This window comes from Apis laboriosa, unplaced genomic scaffold (genome assembly GCF_014066325.1).
Source record: "Apis laboriosa isolate Shangri-la unplaced genomic scaffold, ASM1406632v1 scaffold74_cov149, whole genome shotgun sequence".
In the NCBI taxonomy this organism is placed as follows: Eukaryota; Metazoa; Arthropoda; class Insecta; order Hymenoptera; family Apidae; genus Apis; species Apis laboriosa.
The window spans coordinates 1,002,597-1,023,562 of record NW_025224330.1 but is presented as its reverse complement, the minus strand read 5'-3'; the positions used below and the strand labels follow the sequence as shown (position 1 = coordinate 1,023,562).

The 20,966-nt window shown below is 21.3% G+C and overlaps 2 protein-coding genes across 2 annotated transcripts; both read right to left on the bottom strand.

Annotated features, from left to right (window-relative positions):
* Positions 1 to 3,286: 3,286 nt before the first annotated feature.
* Positions 3,287 to 4,560, bottom strand: LOC122719387 (defensin-1). The gene is made up of 3 exons (XM_043945122.1): positions 4,403 to 4,560; positions 3,628 to 3,808; positions 3,287 to 3,361 (listed from the first exon to the last, which is right to left on the bottom strand). The coding sequence occupies exons 1-3, from the start codon at positions 4,467 to 4,469 to the stop codon at positions 3,322 to 3,324; spliced, it is 288 nt and encodes a 95-aa protein (XP_043801057.1). The 5' UTR covers positions 4,470 to 4,560; the 3' UTR covers positions 3,287 to 3,321.
* Positions 4,561 to 7,430: 2,870 nt separating this feature from the next.
* Positions 7,431 to 18,677, bottom strand: LOC122719386 (catalase). The gene is made up of 8 exons (XM_043945121.1): positions 18,348 to 18,677; positions 11,905 to 12,076; positions 10,967 to 11,108; positions 9,863 to 10,013; positions 9,427 to 9,606; positions 8,876 to 9,067; positions 8,450 to 8,686; positions 7,431 to 8,094 (listed from the first exon to the last, which is right to left on the bottom strand). The coding sequence occupies exons 1-8, from the start codon at positions 18,660 to 18,662 to the stop codon at positions 7,690 to 7,692; spliced, it is 1,794 nt and encodes a 597-aa protein (XP_043801056.1). The 5' UTR covers positions 18,663 to 18,677; the 3' UTR covers positions 7,431 to 7,689.
* Positions 18,678 to 20,966: the final 2,289 nt, after the last annotated feature.

Sequence of the window (20,966 nt, the reverse complement as noted above, 5' to 3'; positions counted from 1 at the left end):
AAAAATTTTCTTCTCACATCTCTCTCTCTCTCAATTCCACCTCTAGATTCAATCTAATACCATCACCATCCACATTTTCTGTCCTCTATGTTTTTCCATCCCATCCCAAAACGTCCAATCGTCCATTCTCCGTGTCCTAAATCTCCTTTGCTTCGATGTTCGCAAATTACTCTCCCATCCTTTCCCCTTAACCCACTTTTTCATCGTTTTTTTTCCTCTTCTCCTCTTCCTCCTCCTCCTCCTATCATCATATACCGTGCGCTCTTCTCAACCCTCTTCTTTCATCCATTCGTACAATCTCTCCTCCGCCTGCTCTGCTTGTCCTATTTGTCCTGTTCCACGTTCCACCCCCGTTAACCCACCCTGTCCGCGCGGATCAGAAGCCGAATGGAAATTAAATGCGCAGTCGGCCGTTACGACGATTGATTTGTATTCTCCGATCTATCGGCGATGCGAGGAAGTGTGCTAAACTGCGGGATTTATGTTCTCTCCTAATTGCGTCGCCCCCACCCCGAGGCCACCCCTCGTTGCTTCGTCGTGCTGTGCGTGGACCCCTGGACCCCTTGCCAGATTGCTTTCAAGTTTCCTGGAAAGTTTGAACGGTGACAGGTCGTGGTTTGGGTTAAGGGAGAGGAAAAATGGAATGGAGTGTGTCCGGAAGAAGATGCGTTACAATTTTTTAATTATTACGATTTAATTGCGATTTACGAAATTTTTTTCGAAGTGAAAAATTGCATGGATGACTCGTAAAATATCTTTGGAGAATCGATTCTATGAGGTCGAGAAAGACGATGTTATAAAAATTGATACACGTTGAATTATATTGGTGGAGGCTATTATAGACTTGAATTTTAGTCACTTTGAGGAAAGAGTTAAGATTTGATGAAGGAGGTTAATAATTTTCTAGTTGTCTAGTAATCTTTGTAGTTAAAATTAAAAAATGTTCTATTTTTATAATAGTATATAACTAATGTGCATGATACGTATATATTTTTTAATCCATCTTGAAAAAATTGAAATAAAAATTTATATGATATTACAATTTATAATTAGATATCTAATTAATTTATTTTTTCGTTTTGCTCATTTTATACGTTTAAATAACTGAAATAATTCTATTCTTGTATATTTTATATTAAAATAAAATTTCTTTACAATCTTGGGAATCTTTTTATTTTAAAAATTTGCGTTGCAAAGAATTCATGAAAGGAAGATTTAATTTCTGAACGTGAATTATTTATTGTAACAGTACACGGGCATAAGTCAAAGGATATAGAATTAATTTTAAGAAAAAAAATATTGAAAGAAACTTTATCTTTAATAAATTAGACAATAAATAACTATCAAAATTTGTTTTATCATGTAACGAAATAATAACGAAAAAAAAAAATAATAATAATAATAATAATAATACAAAATTCATATACACACGCTTGTTTTCCAGATTTTTGAATTTCGTCAACGGGTTCCACATCTAGAATTCTTCCTTCACATGGCGAGCTTCTTCGAAACGAATGTATTTAGCACCGATCGAGGATTATTTTTAGCCATTGCGTGTATTTTTAGGGTCTCCATAGCATGTAAGTACAAAGTCGTCCATCCGTGTACGCGTTGGGTTGGGTTCGCTGCGTCGAACTCTGCTTCGTCGACAAACTTCGCAAAAGGGTAGGGCAAAACTTTTTTTTTTTTTATGTTTATTAATAAAGAAGAAGCATCGAGAAAAGACTCCGTGAAGCTTCAACCGTCAAGCTTTTCTGCTTTCTCCACACTTTCTCTTCTTTTTTTTTTTTTTTTTTTTTTTTTTTTCTTGGAAAATGAAAATTATCGGATCAAATTTAGACGGGTTACACGATGCACGATAGAATATTATATTTTATAACATGTGCAGTGTGATGGTTCACGATAAAATTCACGATTGAAACGTCAGAGTTGACTGACGAGAGCCATTTAATTATCGGATTGCTAGACTGACTCGATTATCGTATGCTCGATGATTTTCTCCCCTATCACGAGATAATCGTTAATGTAATAACAGGGAAAAAATCAGGCGGAAGAGTGTGAATCAAACCCAGAGAAACATCAGGCTTCATATTAATAATAGAGTATATGTCGTATGATAATGTATCAGTGGAACCGGTTGTTGAATGGAAGTTATTATTATAGATAAATCGTGCCCCTGTATCGATACGTTGCATTCTTGGTGGATCTACATTATGCATATAATGTATAGCATAATGAATGTCCCATATATATGATGTATATGGATAAAATAAAAAATAAAATAAAGTAAAATACAAAATATAATAATAATCTTAAATGTAAAATGTACATGGAGTATATAGAATTAAATTATAAAATATATATAAAAATACATAAAATTATAATAATATATTACATGGATTTTTTGTAATATATGAATTAATTATAAATACATGTTTTAATTCATAATTATATATTGTATATATTGTATTAATATTAATTTATTTAATATCCAGATTTTTAATCAATAGATTTTTATGCAAAGGAAATAATAATGTTAATTAGATATAAGAGTTCAATTCTTGAGCGTATAAATTTTTCGAAGTATAGACAAGGAGGACAAATAATAAGAAAAGGACAGAGATAAGGTAAAAATTAGGAAATCAGCGCCATCTCTAGAGTGCCGCAAATGAAACTCGGACAAAAAAAAAGTGATACAAATAGTGTACGAATTGATTGGTGGTGCCATCTCTTGAGAACTATAGGAATCTCTTCAAATACAGGGTAAAGAATAAAATAAAATATATTTCCAGAAATAGTCGAGAGATGGCGCTAGTCTTTAATTTTTATTCTAATTTTTCCTTTGAAGAGATGTCATTAATTTTCAAGAGATGGCGCTGACAGTCCATTCTATTAGCATAATTTTTCGTTATAATGAATAATAATAATAATAATCAAGAATTTATTAATTTTTAAATTTTTATTGTTAATTAACGCACTTAACAAATTAATTATTAAAATAATGAATATAATAATTAATATATATTTACAAAAAAAAAATTTATTTTCTATTATTATCTAATTATCCATATAAAAAAATATGTTATTAATTAATGAAAAATTTATATATTTTTTTAAAAGATTTATTATTCAAAAGATAATAAAGAAGAAGATTTAAAGAAATTAAACCAAAAGATAATTTACTTATATCATTTATTAAATAAGCAAATTAAAATTCATGGAATTTTCAATGATGATATAATTTTTCATTTTTCATTTCTATCATTTCGCGTTTTCATATTTTTTATTAAAAAATTTCATCGTTGAATCTTCATAATTGACTCAACCGAAACGTTTGTCCCAGAGTTCCTTAAAACTGGTTCTGAAATAGGAATAATAATATAAAATTTTATATTTTTCTTTATGAAATCATCCTAAATAATAAAAAAAAAAATGTTGAAAAAAATTAATTCTTAATCGAATAACATAAATAAGCAAATAATTTTGAATATATTTAAATGACATGATTGTGACCAGTTATTCACTTATTCATGAAAATTTTCAATAATATTAAATGGATTCATGAAAGTTTTTAAGATTTAATTGAATTCAAAAAATTAGGAAACTTAAATTTGAAAAATCACATACTTTCGACAAATACAAACTCCGTTCTTGCAATGGCCTCCAGCTTTACCCAAACTGAGACAGTTAGCAGCGCAAGCACTGTCATTAATTTGTCCTTTGAACGAAAGAAGGTCACAAGTTACTCTTCTATGTCTGTCGGTACGTTCTTCGGTCTCAAAATGCTCAAGTGGCTCGAATTCATCCTCTAAAATTTGAATATTTTTAAATTTCGTATAATATATAGATAAAATGTGTAATTCATGAATAAATTAACAATGAAATAATAAAAGATGCATTAATAATGGAATATTAAAAGATAAAAATGATAGTATCAGATAGTATCATGAATAAAGATTTATTTCTTTATATATATTTATTAATTATTTATATAAATATAATTTTATATAAATTTTTTAATTATTTTTTAAATATCTAATAATATTAAATTATTAAAATATAAAGTAAGTGATTTTTACGAATATATAAAATTATTTTTAAAATAACACGTTATTCATTAAATAATATTTATCATATGTTAATTCGAAATAAATTGCATTTATTATTTTAATAAATCATAAAATCATAAAAAAATTGTCAAGAAAGAATTTTTTTATTAAAATTGGTGAAGAAGTACATTGATGTACAATGTCATCATTATTGTTTTTACATTAAAATATTATAAAATGTATTAATTAATACAATTTTATAATATTTACAGCAATATAAAATTGTACAAAATTTTATTAAATATTTTAAAATATTTTATTTATTTTTATTATTAAATAAAACATTTACCCACCAACAGGTGCAGCCATGATGGCAGCTATAGCCACGAAGAAAAGGGCGACAATAAAATAAATCTTCATATTGGCTAACTATGTGTTAAACTTCAATAGATGTTCAAACTATTCGAAAATAGACTGAGAAGTGTCTGACAACTGAACGACAGCTCGTGCAATTTATATACAACTGTCTGTTCGTTAAACTACGTATGCATAAATGTCCGTTCAAATGAATTACACATATGCAAATATATCTGCGCACGGAAACGGGTAAGTCCCTGAAACTTGAAATGATCTTCTGATTTTTCATCACTTTTTATGAAAAGGTTATCTATTTTATAAATTATTTCTCACAAATATTCTATTTAATACTCGAATTAATTAAAATCAAATTGATCTTAAAATCAATTTTCAATTGATATAATGATCTTGTTTTGATTTCAATGTTATAATTTTCAAACTTGATAATTAAAGATTGATAATTATAATTAGAATTATAGAATTAACTTTATATTTTATATTATATATTATATATTATATATTATATAATATATATTTTATATTGTACATTAAATAAATAGATGAATAAATTAAGAAATTATATACTAAATTAAATATATTTAAATTAATAAAAACTAATAAACTAATTCTGACAATTTGTGTGACAAATTTTTTTTTGTTGATGTTCTTTTTTTCTGTACAAAATCATATTTTTTAACCCATGATTTTTACTTAAAATATAAAAATATTTAATTTAAGATTAAAATGTGAAATTTTCTTTCTTAAGAATATTTTTTTTATCCGATATTTCATCAGATTTTAAGGAAAATTAAAATAAATATCAATGTTGAACATTGTGTAAAACAGTCATATTACAAACAAAGAAATGCGCATTTATAACAGAACAGATATATTACAAAAAAAAAAAAAAAATACCAATGTTGATTTTATAAAATGTATCTTTATTAATCAAAATTAATATATTTTTTAATAAAATATTTTCATTTTTTTCATTTTATTATTATTAAAATAATAAACAAATTTTATATTATTGTTTCTAATATCTTTAATTTTATATATACTAATATTTCTATCTTAACACATGTGACTGTTTAATATATAATAGTTAATTAAACGAACATAAAACTAGTAAGTATATACTATCTTTAACTCTGGATTTTCCCAATCATGTTTATCTTTATATTTGATGTTTCGAAATCATCAATTTTATATTAAATTTTCATAATGTAAAAATATATTTGTATTGTTTTAATTATATAATCTATTATATATGAATATTTAAATAAAATTTTTAAAAATTTTTGTGTATTGCAAATGTTAACTACACAACTTATATGTTAAAATTATTTTAATAAAAAAATATATAAACTATATACTATATTTAAAAAAAACAATTTAATTTATAAAATTAAAACATTTTCCTCATATTTCTAAATTTTTTATTTTTATTTTACTTTTTTTATATAGTTCAATATATTATATATTTTTTGAAAATAGCAACATAATACTTTTTTTGTGAAGATAAAAATGAAAAAGATTCTATTATATTTGCAGATATTAGATTTTTAATAATAATATGGATAAAATATTCATATTTTTATTAATATTTTATTAATTTTAAAAATCACATTCAAAAATATACGCATAATTAAAATATTTTATACTTTAAATATTTATTTTTAAAATTAAATATTTATAAAATAAAAACATATAAAATAACATTTAAATTAATATCTATCCCAAATAACATTTAAATTAATTTAATTTGATAGTATATTATTAATTTACATTAAATCAATACAATGGAAATAGTTTCCGAAAATATTTTTATTTATTTTTTTAAATATTATTTTATTAAGAGTTATACATATATTCATATATATCATCGATGAATTATATATAATGCCTTAATATTAAAAAATGTTTTTATTTAAAAAAGAAAATATTTTATATATTGGTTTTCTTTCGTTTGATTTGTAAAAACATACTTAAATATATTTCATATCTCTTCAATCAAAAGATAAATGACTTCTTCTTTTTTCAAACAAAAGACAAATGACTTCTTGTTTTTTCAAATAAAAAACAAATGACTATGCAGGAAAATTATGGATTTTCCTCACCGATAACCTACTATATTGCAATATATTTATATTTATATTTTCTATTTATCAATATTTGATTTGATACTAATAAAATGACATTATTCATTTTTGCTTATTTTTTGTTCCATATGGATCAATACATAAACGTTTATATTTAATAAATTTAAGTTTTTATATAAGAATTTTAAAACGTAAATTTTTCATTTTTTATATAAGTAAGATCATTTATTTTTTGATAGATAGAATTTAGAATGATATATTTACTTCTTTTTTTTTTTTTTGCAAAAAAAAAGATATAGATTTTAAATTTGATATATAAATTATATAAACAAATTATTTAATTTTCAAGTATATTAAAAATATTTTTTGATGATATCAGAATATTAAACTTTATTATTCAATTATTCTATAATTTAAATTCTTTCCCGAAAATCTATGATAAATGTCATTTTATTTTTTGCGCTTTTTTATCCATATGTAATTTAAATATCTAACACAAGTTCAGAATAATGTCAAACTTTGAATCACTTTAACGATTTTTAAAATATACGTCGTTGTTTAAACATTATATAAGTACAAAAAGTAATACATAAGATAATAGTAAATAAAATTATAAAAAGAATCTATTAGATTTCTGATAGATAGAATTTAAAAATAATTAAATTCTTATTGTCGGATATCGAATTATATAATTTTTATAATATAATATGTATTGATTACTCAAAGCATATTCATATTAATTAAGAATATTATATATAAAATTTTAGATGATAAGAATAAAATTAGATCTTTATATAATATATTAAATAAATTACGCACATTCAATTGATTGTGTTACTGGTAATAAGTATTTCAATTAAGATTTTCAACTTCAAAATCTAATATAGGTAAGGCACATATAAATCATTTAATGGTCTTTATAATTGTTAGAAATTTTTCTTTATATACTAGTTTAATCAATTATCTTCATACGTTTACATAATTAATTGAACGTGTTAACAATCGTATAATAAAGTAAAAAAAAAATATCAGACATCATAAAATATATTTAGCTTCAGAAGATGATAGATAACTAAAATAATAATGTGCTTCATTATGGGAAATATTAATAATTATATAGTGTATATATCTAATCTAAATTAATGATTATAATATAAAATAAAAAGTAATCTTTATTTTTTTCACAATCTAGCTGTCTTGCCATAAGGATTGATTAATACACCTTTATTACGAAGACCTTCCGTAAGTCTTAACCCAAGATCAGTATCTACTTCCGTAAAATTCTTTACTGCTCTTTCAACGATGAACGTCGATGCATTGCTAAGATTTTGTACTAAATTGTTCACTAATCTACTTTTCTCTTTATCATCGAGAACGTTTCTCCAGAATAAAGTAACTTGTCCATAATTATCCTCTTTTGGATCTACATCATAACGACCTACATCGCCACTCACAAAGTACGTCGGAGGAGCTACAGCTGGACATTCTCTAGGGCCACCAAAACTATTAGGGAAATAGTTTGGTGCACCATTTTGATTATTTATAGTTGCTTGGCCATCGCGTTGGTAATTTATTACAGAAATTTCCTGAAAAAGAAAATAAATTTTTTATTACTTTTTTTTATTTTATTATTTGTTTTTCTATTTTTTTTTTATTTTTTTCATTGTTAAGAATAGTAACTAAAACATTAATATAGTTAACTATATTAAGTATATATACTGTAATTACAAATTTAATAACATTTTATTATTTTGTATTGCTTTTTTTTCAAATAAAAAAGAAAAATGAAAGTGGGAATTTATATTACAATTATATTATAAAATTATGCATTTTTTTTTTAAATGGATATCACACAGTATATTTTATACCACTCATTAATATATATATTATTATTTTATATAAATAGATGTTATTTTTCATTAATAAAAATAGAAGAATTACCTTGAATGGACAATTCACTGGTAATTGCAGATTGTTTGGGCCAAGACGATGTCTATGAGCATCACCATAAGTGAACATTCGACCTTGTAGCATTTTGTCAGGACTTGCTCCAATACCAGGTACCATATGAGCCGGATCAAAAGCTATTTGCTCTATGTCAGCGAAATAATTTTCAGGATTTCGGTTTAATACTAATTTACCCACAGGGATAAGTGGATATTCATCATGCGGCCATACCTATTCAATTTAAAATATATTTAATTAGAGAATTATCGCATATTTATTTTAAGATTTATATTTCAAATCACTAATTTTTTAACAATTAAAGCAATTTGATGATATTAAATCTAATTTTATATAAATTTTATATAAATTCTAAATTAAAACTAAAACTTAAAATTTCATATCAAATATTTAATCCATTACCTTAGTTAAATCGAAAGGATTCCATTTGAAAGATTTTGCTTGTGTTGGAGTCATCACTTGAATATAGAATGTCCAAGTTGGATATTGATTCTTGGCGATTGCATCATAAAGATCTCGAATCGCATAATCGGGAGTGCTAGCACTCAATTCAGCCGCTTTGTCTACTGGTAAATTTTTAATTCCTTGATCGGTCTATATGAAATAATTTCATTAGAATAATTAATAAAATTATATTTCTCAAAATATTTAAATGCTAATAATTAATATATTTTTTTATTTTTTTATCAAACTATAATAAATCAAAATAAATTGTTTTATTTCTGAAATGCCTATATATATATATATATATATATATATAAGCTTTTAATTTTTTGAAATATAATTTACATTAAATAACAAATAAAATGAAATATATAATTAACATTAAATAACAAATAAAATGAAATATTTTTTTTACATTTAAAAATAACACTACACTGAATTTTAATAATTAAAAATATAATTAAAAATAGATTCCTTAATAAGATATAATAAAATATAAAGAAATGCACCTTGTAATGAAATTTACAGTAAACTATTTCATCCTTGGCATTCACCAGTGAGAACGTATGAGAACCGTAACCATTCATATGACGATAACCATCGGGAATACCTCTATCCGAAAATAGAAACATGACTTGATGAGTTGATTCAGGTCTTAAAGAGAGAAAGTCCCAAAACATGTCAGCATCCTACAAAACAATTTCATTAATAGAAATCAAAGTAAGCAAATTTTTATCTTTACAATTAATTCTTAAAAAATCCAAAATTTTAAATCTTAAAAATTTAGTAAAAATGCAGACTAGAATTATTAAAAATTACTATTTCTCATGAATTTTTCGAAAATTTTTAAAAGTAAAAACATGAAAAAAAGTCAAATACTTTTGTAATCAACTATATAATCATAAAACTTTGAGATTCTTAAGTACAATGTTATTGACGACAAACCTTCAAATGAGTAACAGGGTTTCTTTTCTGAGTATGAATGAAACTCGGAAAGTATATGGGATCTTTAATGAAGAATATTGGTGTGTTATTACCGACCAAATCCCAAACACCCTCCTCAGTGTAAAATTTAACTGCGAAACCACGAGGATCTCTGAAAATGAAACAAAATAAAGAATTATCGAAAAATAATTTTATTAGGGTGAGTTTTTCGGGAAAATTGATTTATTCTTTTAATTGTATAAAAAACAATGAATTGAAATGAAATTAGAAAAATAACAAATAGCGCAAAATCACGTACTTGATATAAATTTTATAATGTTATAGCACAATAGTATTAAAAGAAAAAACTTTTCTATAGTGACCAAGGACTACTAATTGATCAATTAATTGCAAGGCCAATGTTCAAGTTTCAATGTGCAACTTCGTATGACTAAGTGGTAATTTTTATGCAAAAAAAACAATTTACCTTGTTCCATTAGTTTTACAATTGTAATGAATTATGCCGTGAAGCTCGAGTTTTTCTCTTGGAAGTAATTATTCGTAAATAATAGATTAGATAACAAACATAGGTAATAGAATGATATTATTTAAATATATTATATTATTTAATTATATTATTTAAATATAATTCTATTATATAAATTAATTGAATAACAAAAATAAATTCATAAAAGAAAATTACATATAATAAAATAAAAATAGTTTTAATATTTAATTTTATATAATTATAAGAGAAAATAAATATATTTAGATTACAAATAACTTCATACATATAATATAAAATCAATAAAAATAATAAAAAAAATATTGTCAATAGTCAAATGTATTTAAATCCAAATTTTTTGGAGAAATTAAATATTATAATTTCTTTAATAATTATTTTTGTGATATTAAATTGCATTTGCGTCAAATCATTCAATTTTTAAAAATCTGTTTCTGTAAATGAGATAGTGACTATATATCTTCATCACCTTTTTGTCACTGTCATTTTAATAAATTTTATATAAAAGAAAATAAATATTTTGCATCACGTGACGATGCATATGCTATTTTAAAGAATCAATAATATCCTAGAAAAAAATGAAAATTTATGTTTACAATTACCTGACAGTATCTGCAGAACCACTTTCGCCACCCACAGTGGAGAACCTTACGGCGATGGGAGTTCGTTTTCCAATTGAGGAAAAAACTTTTGCCTTAGAGTATTTTGTAATATCATGGGTAACTTCGAAATAACCGAATGCACCTGAAACGAAGCGAAAAATCATTAGAATTTCTCTAATAAAATAATTCTAATAGAAATATGATTATTCTTTTATTGTTTGAGATTAAAACTTTTATTGTTTGAATTGGATAGAGTATTAATAGCAACTTTGATTAATCAAATATCTATTTAATTAAAATCCAAATATTTGAATATTTTCAAGTATTCAGATATCTATTTAATTTTGATTTTAATTAATTAGTATGTAGAACTTGATTAATATTATAAATAATTTATAATATATAAAATCTAATTAATGAAAGTATATTAATACATTTATTTCAATTTGATCTATTTAATTTGAATTTAAATATATTAAAAAAGCTTCATATTTGAATTGTAATTATTGAGTTGTAATATCATATTTGAATTGTAATTATGGAAGAAAATTCCAATTATTTTGATTAATCTGTCAATTATTGATATTTTTTGATTTAAATACATAATCATTTTTCTCAATATTTTTTTTTGAATATACTAAATTCTTCACTTTTTTTTTTTGAAATTTATTAAATTTGATATCAAAGTATTATATTCTATCTTCAATTACGTATAGATATCTATACATGTATAAATATTATCGATCATTTAATATTTTGATAAATATAAATTGCAAAATAATAGATATAAAACATTTAAAATTATTTAAATATATTCTAATTTTTAAGATTTTTAAGAGGAAATTGAAGGATTAATTTATATTTTATCTAAAAGTAATTTGAGTAGATATTTTATAAACATTTCACAATTTATTTAAAAATAAAATAAATCAATCTACCAGCTCCTTTAGCATGGACTACACGTTCCGGAATCCTTTCTCTATTAAAATGCGATAGTTCATCTAAAAAGACGAAATCTTGAAGCAATATAGGACCGTTTGGTCCTACCGTCAAACTGGCTTTCTTCGAAATCGGTGTTCCACTTCCAGTAAGGAATATTGGGCAATCAGGCTGCGAAAAAGAATATATATATATATTATTAGTTAAAAAAGAATTATTTTTGTGTAATCTTATATTCATATATAAAAAATTATTTAATTATTAAGAAAATTATTATTATTATTATAGAATAATTATTAAAGAAAAATTAAAATAATTATTAAAAGAAAAATAAATTATGAAAAATATATATATATTTTATTAATATCCATCTAGCATTTGAAGATGCATTTAACAAAAAATATTTTTCATGAGATATTTATTAAAATATTACAAAAATAAAATTAAGCATATCTAAAAAACATAATTTTGTGATCGATATTGAAATAGATTTTTTATCATTTTTTTCTGCGATATAGCATCAATACTTAATTTTTAAATATAATTTTTAAATATGCCTTTTATCATTAATTTTTTTGCGCAAAATAAAAAATAGTAAATATAATAGCAATCAATAAAATATATATTCAACATTGCGTATTATTCACGTTTTAGATCAATACAAACCGTGTTGAAGTTATTGAAATGATATTTTTTATATAGTTTATTTAATATTGTTTAAAAAATATAATAATAAAAATGATTAAATAATTAAATAGATAATAATAATAAGTATTAAATAATTAAAATAATAATTTAAAAAAAATAGTTATTATTAATTATTCAATAAACAAATTTTTAGTAATAGTGTGATATAATTTGTCTACTATCATTGTATTACATAATTATAAAAAATGCAATAATAATACAACAAACATATTTAAAATAAAATCAATTATAAATTAATTAAGTTAATACATATATATTCTAAATTCTGAGAAGATTAAATTAGTTTATATAAATATATAAATAATGTTTTATCAATTATATATATCCATTCAATGATTGCATTTCATTTCATAACGATGGTTTAATCAATATTTACATTGATTATGATATTTATACGTAGTTGTACATGAATGCAATTTTTTGCGCATCACTGAAATCAGAATGTTAGATCATGATCTAAAATTATTCATTAAAAATCATTATACATTAAAAATCAAATCATTTCTATTGATGAAGGTCATGGATACATATGATATATTAATAGTTAAACTATAAAATGTTAAATAGTTTTAATTACAAAATATTTGAATAAGAATGTTCTATAAAATATTCATAAAATAAATTTTAAGAAGAGTTTTAATGTTATTTCTTCATTGATAATTTTCATCATTTTATTTTCTACATTCTCATAAAATAAAATGTACTGAGTAATAAAAAAAGTTACTGTATATTGATTATAACTAAATCTCTAATTTATTTTCTTCTTTGATTCAATACTATCAAATAAATTGTTTCATAAAAGAATTCCAACTTATTATTATTTTATTTTATCGTATCATTAATATAGATACAATATAGATTAGTTAGTACAATACAGAACATAACTTTTGAATTAGGAATATTTGATATTGATATATTTTAACTTATGATGATGTAACCGGTTACCTTTCTTATTTCTAGAAAACGAATTGCGCAATATAACCAGAATCGTTCCATCTTACAATTCCCATGAGAATTTATTTCGTAACTCGTTTCATTAGCATTCTTCTCAAATTTTGTGTCCATTATGCTATGAATCATCGTAATTTCACGAATGATGACTTTTCAAAAAAAAAAAATATGAACATTTTGAATATTTTGTGATTATCTCTTTATTTAAACAACTATTAATCAATAATCAATATATCTTTTATTATATTATATTATATTATTATAATTATCTTTTAATTAAGTCTCATTCTTATTATCTTTAAAAGTTTTATATTTAACTTTTTTTTCGAGCTAAAGTGTAATCAAAAAAAAATAATTTGAAAAACTTTGTTGTATCATTTTCATAATAATATAAAACTAAGATTATGTTTAATGATAAAATATAATTTTTCTTATGTATTAATTTACATATACGAATAATTATTTTAATATAATTTAATCTATAAGATATTTACATTTTTTATCGCTTAATAAATGCATGTTTGCATATTATATATTTAAATATATAATCAAGTTTATTATTTTAAATAAATACTCTGCATATTTCTTATAAATATATTCCTATATACATACATACAACGATTTTTTTATTATGAAAAATATAATCGAATTATTTAAATATTACTTGAATTTTGCACACTTATTACGCTCATTTTCAAAATTTTTATTCATATTATACATTAATATAATAAATTATATAATAATTATATAATAAATTATATATTTTATATATATATATATTTTTACGTATTAAAAACATTCTCTCAAGATCATTGATAATAATTATATTTTGCAATTCATTATATGCAATTTTTTTGTAATTCATTACACGAATTAATTTATACACATATTTTTAGATTTCTACAAGTGCAAGATATACGTGATGTGCAAAAATATATACATTTTATTCAAAATGAAATACTTATTATGGTATTTAATGAATATTTATGGTATTTAATGAATATGGTATTTAATGAATAAAATAAATTTTTTTTAAGTTTCCATTTGTAATAATTTTTTTATATTCGCCAACAAAGGATTCACGTTTAAAAAAAGTCTATGAAAATTCTAATTCCGCTTGATTTTTTACATAAAATACTTGAGTTAATTTTGTCTAATGAAACTCTTTCTTTCTTTTTTTTCTCTAACTTTATTATATCGTTTTATAAAAATATGAGTTCATAAAAAATGAATCAATCTAAAAAATCAATCCATTAATTTCCATCAAAAACAGGAAGTTTTATTTGATATGTATGTTTTCTGAAAAATATTCTACCACGCATTTTCAACTTACTTTAAGTAGAAAGGGTAAATACCTTGATTGAAGTTGAAAATGACGTAATCGAATAATCATTGATCGCGGAATTTTCCTGTAAGTATCGAGACGTTAACACAAAACCATTAAAAATGATAGTCATAATGATAATTTCAAACGATATAAATTGTATCATATTTTCTTTTTGTAAGTAGTCTATTATCAGACTAATTATTAAATTATTTTTATCCATAACATATATTTTCAATAATTTTTTCAACAATGAACTATTATTATCAAATCAAAAATTATTATGCTATACTGTTATATTAATTGTTAAAAAAATTTTAATTTCGAAAAAAACATATTTGTGATACTTAAGTATAGGAAATTCAATTAATGATGGAATTGAGATTTGTATTAAAAATTGATTTTCATATTAATAATAAATATAATAAAATATTAATTATGATATTATGTATATAATATAATAATATTATATTATATATATATAATCTAATGTGTAATAAATATTTAATTAATGACAAATTTGATTTATAAAGTTATATATTAATTTTAAATAGATTATATTTCGCTCAACTAATGTATAAATCTATATTCTTATGTTAATTACATATAAAACTTTAAAAAAAAATTTTATAAAAAAATTTCTATCTCTAGGAAAATAATTCAATTTCATAATTCTCTAACGAAAGATAACAAAGTACTCTCTCGAAGTACATTATGCAATTTTCTTGTTATCTAAAATTAATCAAATTTTCTATCCAAAAAATCATTCTTTTGATTAAGATGATTCATATTCTATCATCAAGCAATATTTATTTATCAATATCAAAAAAAAAAATCTATAGTGGTGATTAGCCAATTCACATTATAAGATATATGAATAATATAATATAATATTGCAATATTCATAATCAAGGATGAAATATAGTATAATATTTAAATCAAAATATATAAATCATAATAATCTGATTTTTTTTTTGTATTGTCATCAATTTCAAATGACAGAGACAAATTGTACAATTGCGTGATATTCTGTAGAAATAGGTGAATCGATCTTTTCGAAGAATTATTATACAAATAATAAATTATACAATAATAAATATAAATATATTACACAAATATATTTTACAATATTATAACATTTTTAATAAAAAATTTTTATTTTACAATCAGATTTCAATTCTTCTCATTTAAAACCAAAACAGAATCAAAGTTTTTTTTATAAAAAATTTAATTGTTCCATTATAAAAATATATAGTAATTAAAAAAGTAATAAATTTTATTTTAGAAAATGAGTTATTATTTTGTTTGATCGAAAAAGATATATATTAATGTAATTTAAATAATATATAGATTTAAAATAAAATGAAAGAAAATTAATATATTCAAACTTGAATACTAATAAAATAATATCAATCTATGATGACAAAGACATAAAATTAAAAAATAAAATTTAAAAATTTTATTCATTATATATTAAATATACAACTTTTTATTTTTTTCAAGCGAAATTTCATATAAAAAATTTATTTTATTTTTACAATTCATAATTATTTTTTAGATATCTATTGAAAATCAATAATTTCAATATTTAATGAGTTATTCAAAGAATTATTTAAAAAAAATTCTAAAGTATATATTATTAAAACTTTTTCTTCATTTAATATAAAGTTAAAACATTGATAGTTTTAAGTTTATCATTATTAAGATTTTATTTTGAATATCTAATGATCCGTTAGAAATTGTCTTCGTACTATCTCAAACGAAAAAAATTGTGTCGATGAGAAAGTAAATCATGTATCAATTATGTATCATATGTATCAATTAATACAATGATCCATTTTATTTTCTATCTAATTTAAACTCTAGAAACACAAGAAATGTACATATCCAATACCACAATATTATGTAATATGACAAAATTCACATAATTAACATATAAAAAGATTGAAATCTCGATTTCAAGATACTAAGTATCATTCCTTATTTCAATAACAGCTCAATAATTAATAAGTCAGTAATTACTGGATATTTAAAAAAAAATCTATTATTATGTATTATATATATATATAATCTACCTAATATATATATAATCTATCTAATATATCTCTAATGAAATATATGAAAATAAATATTTTACTTTTAACTTTTAATATTCGTATGGAGAATATGCGAGAAGATATATATACATGCGAGTTGCGCGCGCATTATATTCTTATGGACAATTTTCATGAATAGCGAATAATAAGCAGCCTTTACACTAATAATAAGTTCGTTCTTTTCTTATTTCAATCAGCAAAATTCAAATGTAAATGAAAAAATATTTGAATAAAATAAGTATTATGAACTGATAAATTTAAAAGCATTGGATTAATTTATATATCTAATAAAATAAAAAAATTTGAAATAGATAAATATTATTATAATTGATATCTTGTTATTCAAAATCTTATAGAAACGTAACGTTATCTTAATTTCTTTGGATAGAGAGCAGTATTCAATTGTTAAAAATTATTTATAAAAATTATTATAAACATCTCTTATTATTATTTTCGATTTTTCTTAAATCAAACTTCTTTAATTAAAATCTTTTGCTTTGACAAAAATTTAATGAAAAATCGTTGATTCAGGTTAGGAATCAAACAATTTCATGAATTTTATCAATTGCTTTTGTAAATATTTTATTCACATTTTAATTTAGAGAATTAATTGTAATATAAATTAGAAATTTATTAGATGAATAAAAAATCATTTATTATCTTCATCAAATCATATAAATTATCTTCGTTAATGCGAATTTCTACACAAATAATATTAACGTAATAAATTATATTTTTAACATTATAAATATTTGATCAAATAAAAAATAATTTCTTTCTTTTTGATATTTTTTAAATTTTTTTAATTTTAATCTTTTCATCTATAGATATTAAAACAAGTTATAAAACAAAAATATTTATAATATTTATAATATTAATAATTTAATATTGAAATGAAATATGCATCCAAATATTCAGTTTTTTAAATTGATCTTCTAGGATTTTATTATTAAAATTAAATGAAAATGAAAAGTAAGGCTTTTAATTTTACTATATCCAAATATGTAACTTTACTAAATTTTTCGAAAAAATTATAGATATATATATACAATTTTTGACAAAGTAAGTACAAGTGATCATTCGTTGATATATTCTATAAACGCGCGCAAAAAATTGAATTATTTCAAAGTTCTTGTGATATATATTTCAAATTTAGGAATATATTTTCAAATTTTTTTCAATTCAATTCAAAAAAAAAATCTTCAAAATTTAAAAATTGATCATATAATACCAATTTTTATAATAATATAATAAATAATCAAATAAAATGTTTCAAATATTCTAGTTTTTCATTTATTGAAATATCTTAATTTTTATAAAATCAATTTTTTTATTTAATTTTTATAGAAGAATTTGTATTTACCTTTAAATTTTTCTTATAGTCGATTAACTGGTCAGCAGCAGGATTTCGTTTTATTTCAGTCATTGTATCGTCTTCAATCTCGTTCTTGCAACAATATCTTCGTAATGATAATCGACGAAAAGCCAGGGTGCTCTGCACACTTGTTCGCGTGCGTTCCAAACAACAACTGATCAATCTCAATAATAACGAACTTTTATCATCTGAGTCGAGCGATGTGTGGTAAATGCGTGCGAGAGCAGCGGTATTACGTATTAACGCTCGATCCAATGAAAACGGTCGAATGACCGGAATAAGGCCCGAACTTGTCTTCGTCATTCTTCGGCACGATTCGTTATGGTCATGAACCAATGAGTTCGATGTCCTGTTATGACTGTTAGTTGTCTTTGATTTTTCGTTTTTTTTCGGTACTTTTACAACTGGTATTTGGAAACTTAGTTACCTTGAAAAACACCTTGAAATTTTCCAGGAATTATCTGAAACAAAGAGTTATTGTTAATGTTTGTAAATGTTCCATATTATTATACTCGATTAGTTGTTTGTTGTCAATTACGATTCACTGATTAAAATTGTATACCAAGAGTTAAGTGATTTTTCGTTGAATCATTTTTGCTTGTTCTAGAGATATGATATTATTATTATTTAATTATAATTTTTTTTAAAATTATATAAATTAACATTCTTATGTAGTAATTTAATAAATGTTTGTAAATGTTCCATATTATTGTACTCGATTTGTTGTTTGTTGTCAATTACGATTCACTGATTAAAATTATACCAAGAGTTAAGTGATTTTTCGTTGAATCATTTTTGTTTGTTCTAGAGGTATGATATTATTATTATTATTTAATTATAATTTTTTTTTAAATTATATAAATTAACATTCTTATGTAGTAATTTAATAAATATAATAAAATATAAAATATTGATAAAATTTAATAAATATTTTATGAAATATTATATTTTTTTTAACTTATACATCTTTTTCTTTCTATTTTTAAAAATTTGTTTGATAATTATAAATAAAATAAATAGAAATTAATTTTTTTATTAAAAATATAAAATATTTTTAAACTTTAATTTCAATTGCAAATTTCATTATTAATTATAAATAATTTATATAACTTTTTTAACATTTTATTTAATATTTATTTAATACTAATGTATTAATTATTCATTGCTATATATTAATCAAAGAAATAGAATTTTATAATACAATATATTTTGATCTGAAATTTGTTTAAACACAAATATTATCTGATGCTATAAAAAATATTCGAAAAATATTATAATTTAATTCGATAATTATCAACTTCAAAATGCTTAAATATAATTAAATACTTCAGTTTTATTTAAAAAACAAAATTTTTTATTACAATATATTACTGATTTCTAGCTATATATAATATATTAAAAATTTTTTTTTATATTTTTTACATATTTTTCATCATTTATAGTTTATAATTAAGAGTTGTTTATTTTAATTTCTTTTTTCACAAAAAAGAGAAAATTAAAGGAAAATTTAGAACTTTTATAATAAAAATAATTTTTTGTTATTAAGAGAAATTCAAATAAAACTATGAGTCAATAGAAGATTATGAAATCATAATGATTTTAGTTCTTCATTTCTATGATGAAATATATTAACTAGAAATTTCATTCTCGACGAAGAAATCAAGGGTTTTACAATTTCTGCAACGAAATTGCTTAAAGTTTCATGAAAAACTAACAAAGAATCTTACATAAGAGAAAAGAAAACATAAAAATACAAGAAAAAAAAAACTCTTATTTAATGAGTTGATTGTTGTAATAAGATATGTTAAGATATATTTTCATTTCTACGCTCTTTGAACAGAACGATTTCTATCGTTTTTCATTTATAAAATTTTCTTATCTTTTAAATTAATAAATAATTATTAAGTATGATATTCATTAATAATCATTAAGTAATAAAGTTGTATTAATAACTATAATTCATTGAAAAATTTTTACAATATGATTTCCAATTATTATCGAAATATCAAAAATGTATATTCATGTTTTTATTCTATTTTTCTTGCTCATTGAGCTGATATTACAAATTTTTTTTTAGATTTCTACATTTGAATGAGATAATTAATCAACCAAAAGTTATTTATAATACATAAACTGAATTCACACTAAATGAATCAAAATCACATGATTGCGTATACAGATAATTCTTTAATTAGATTTTTATTTAAATGAATTTGATCTAAATATTTTTTAATGAATTAATGAATCAGATAAAGAAATGGAAGAAATATTTTTTAGTATAAAGTAAATATTTTATCTAACTTTAAAAAAAATTTAATATTTTTTATTTTCAAATACGAAATACGATTTTAAAACTATTTAAATAACTATTTTAAAATAATTTTATAAAAATCAAGATGACAAAAATACTTTTATAAAAACTATAAAAAACAAAAAAAAAGATTTTTTGATACAAACATATATAATAAACTTTTCAATAATGAATGTGCATTATAAAGTTTATGAAAATATTTTTTATTTTTATGCTACTATGTATTATTACATTCATATCAAAATAGTTAAATATTTTTTTTTTAAATTTAATCTTATTAAAAATTTATTTTATTA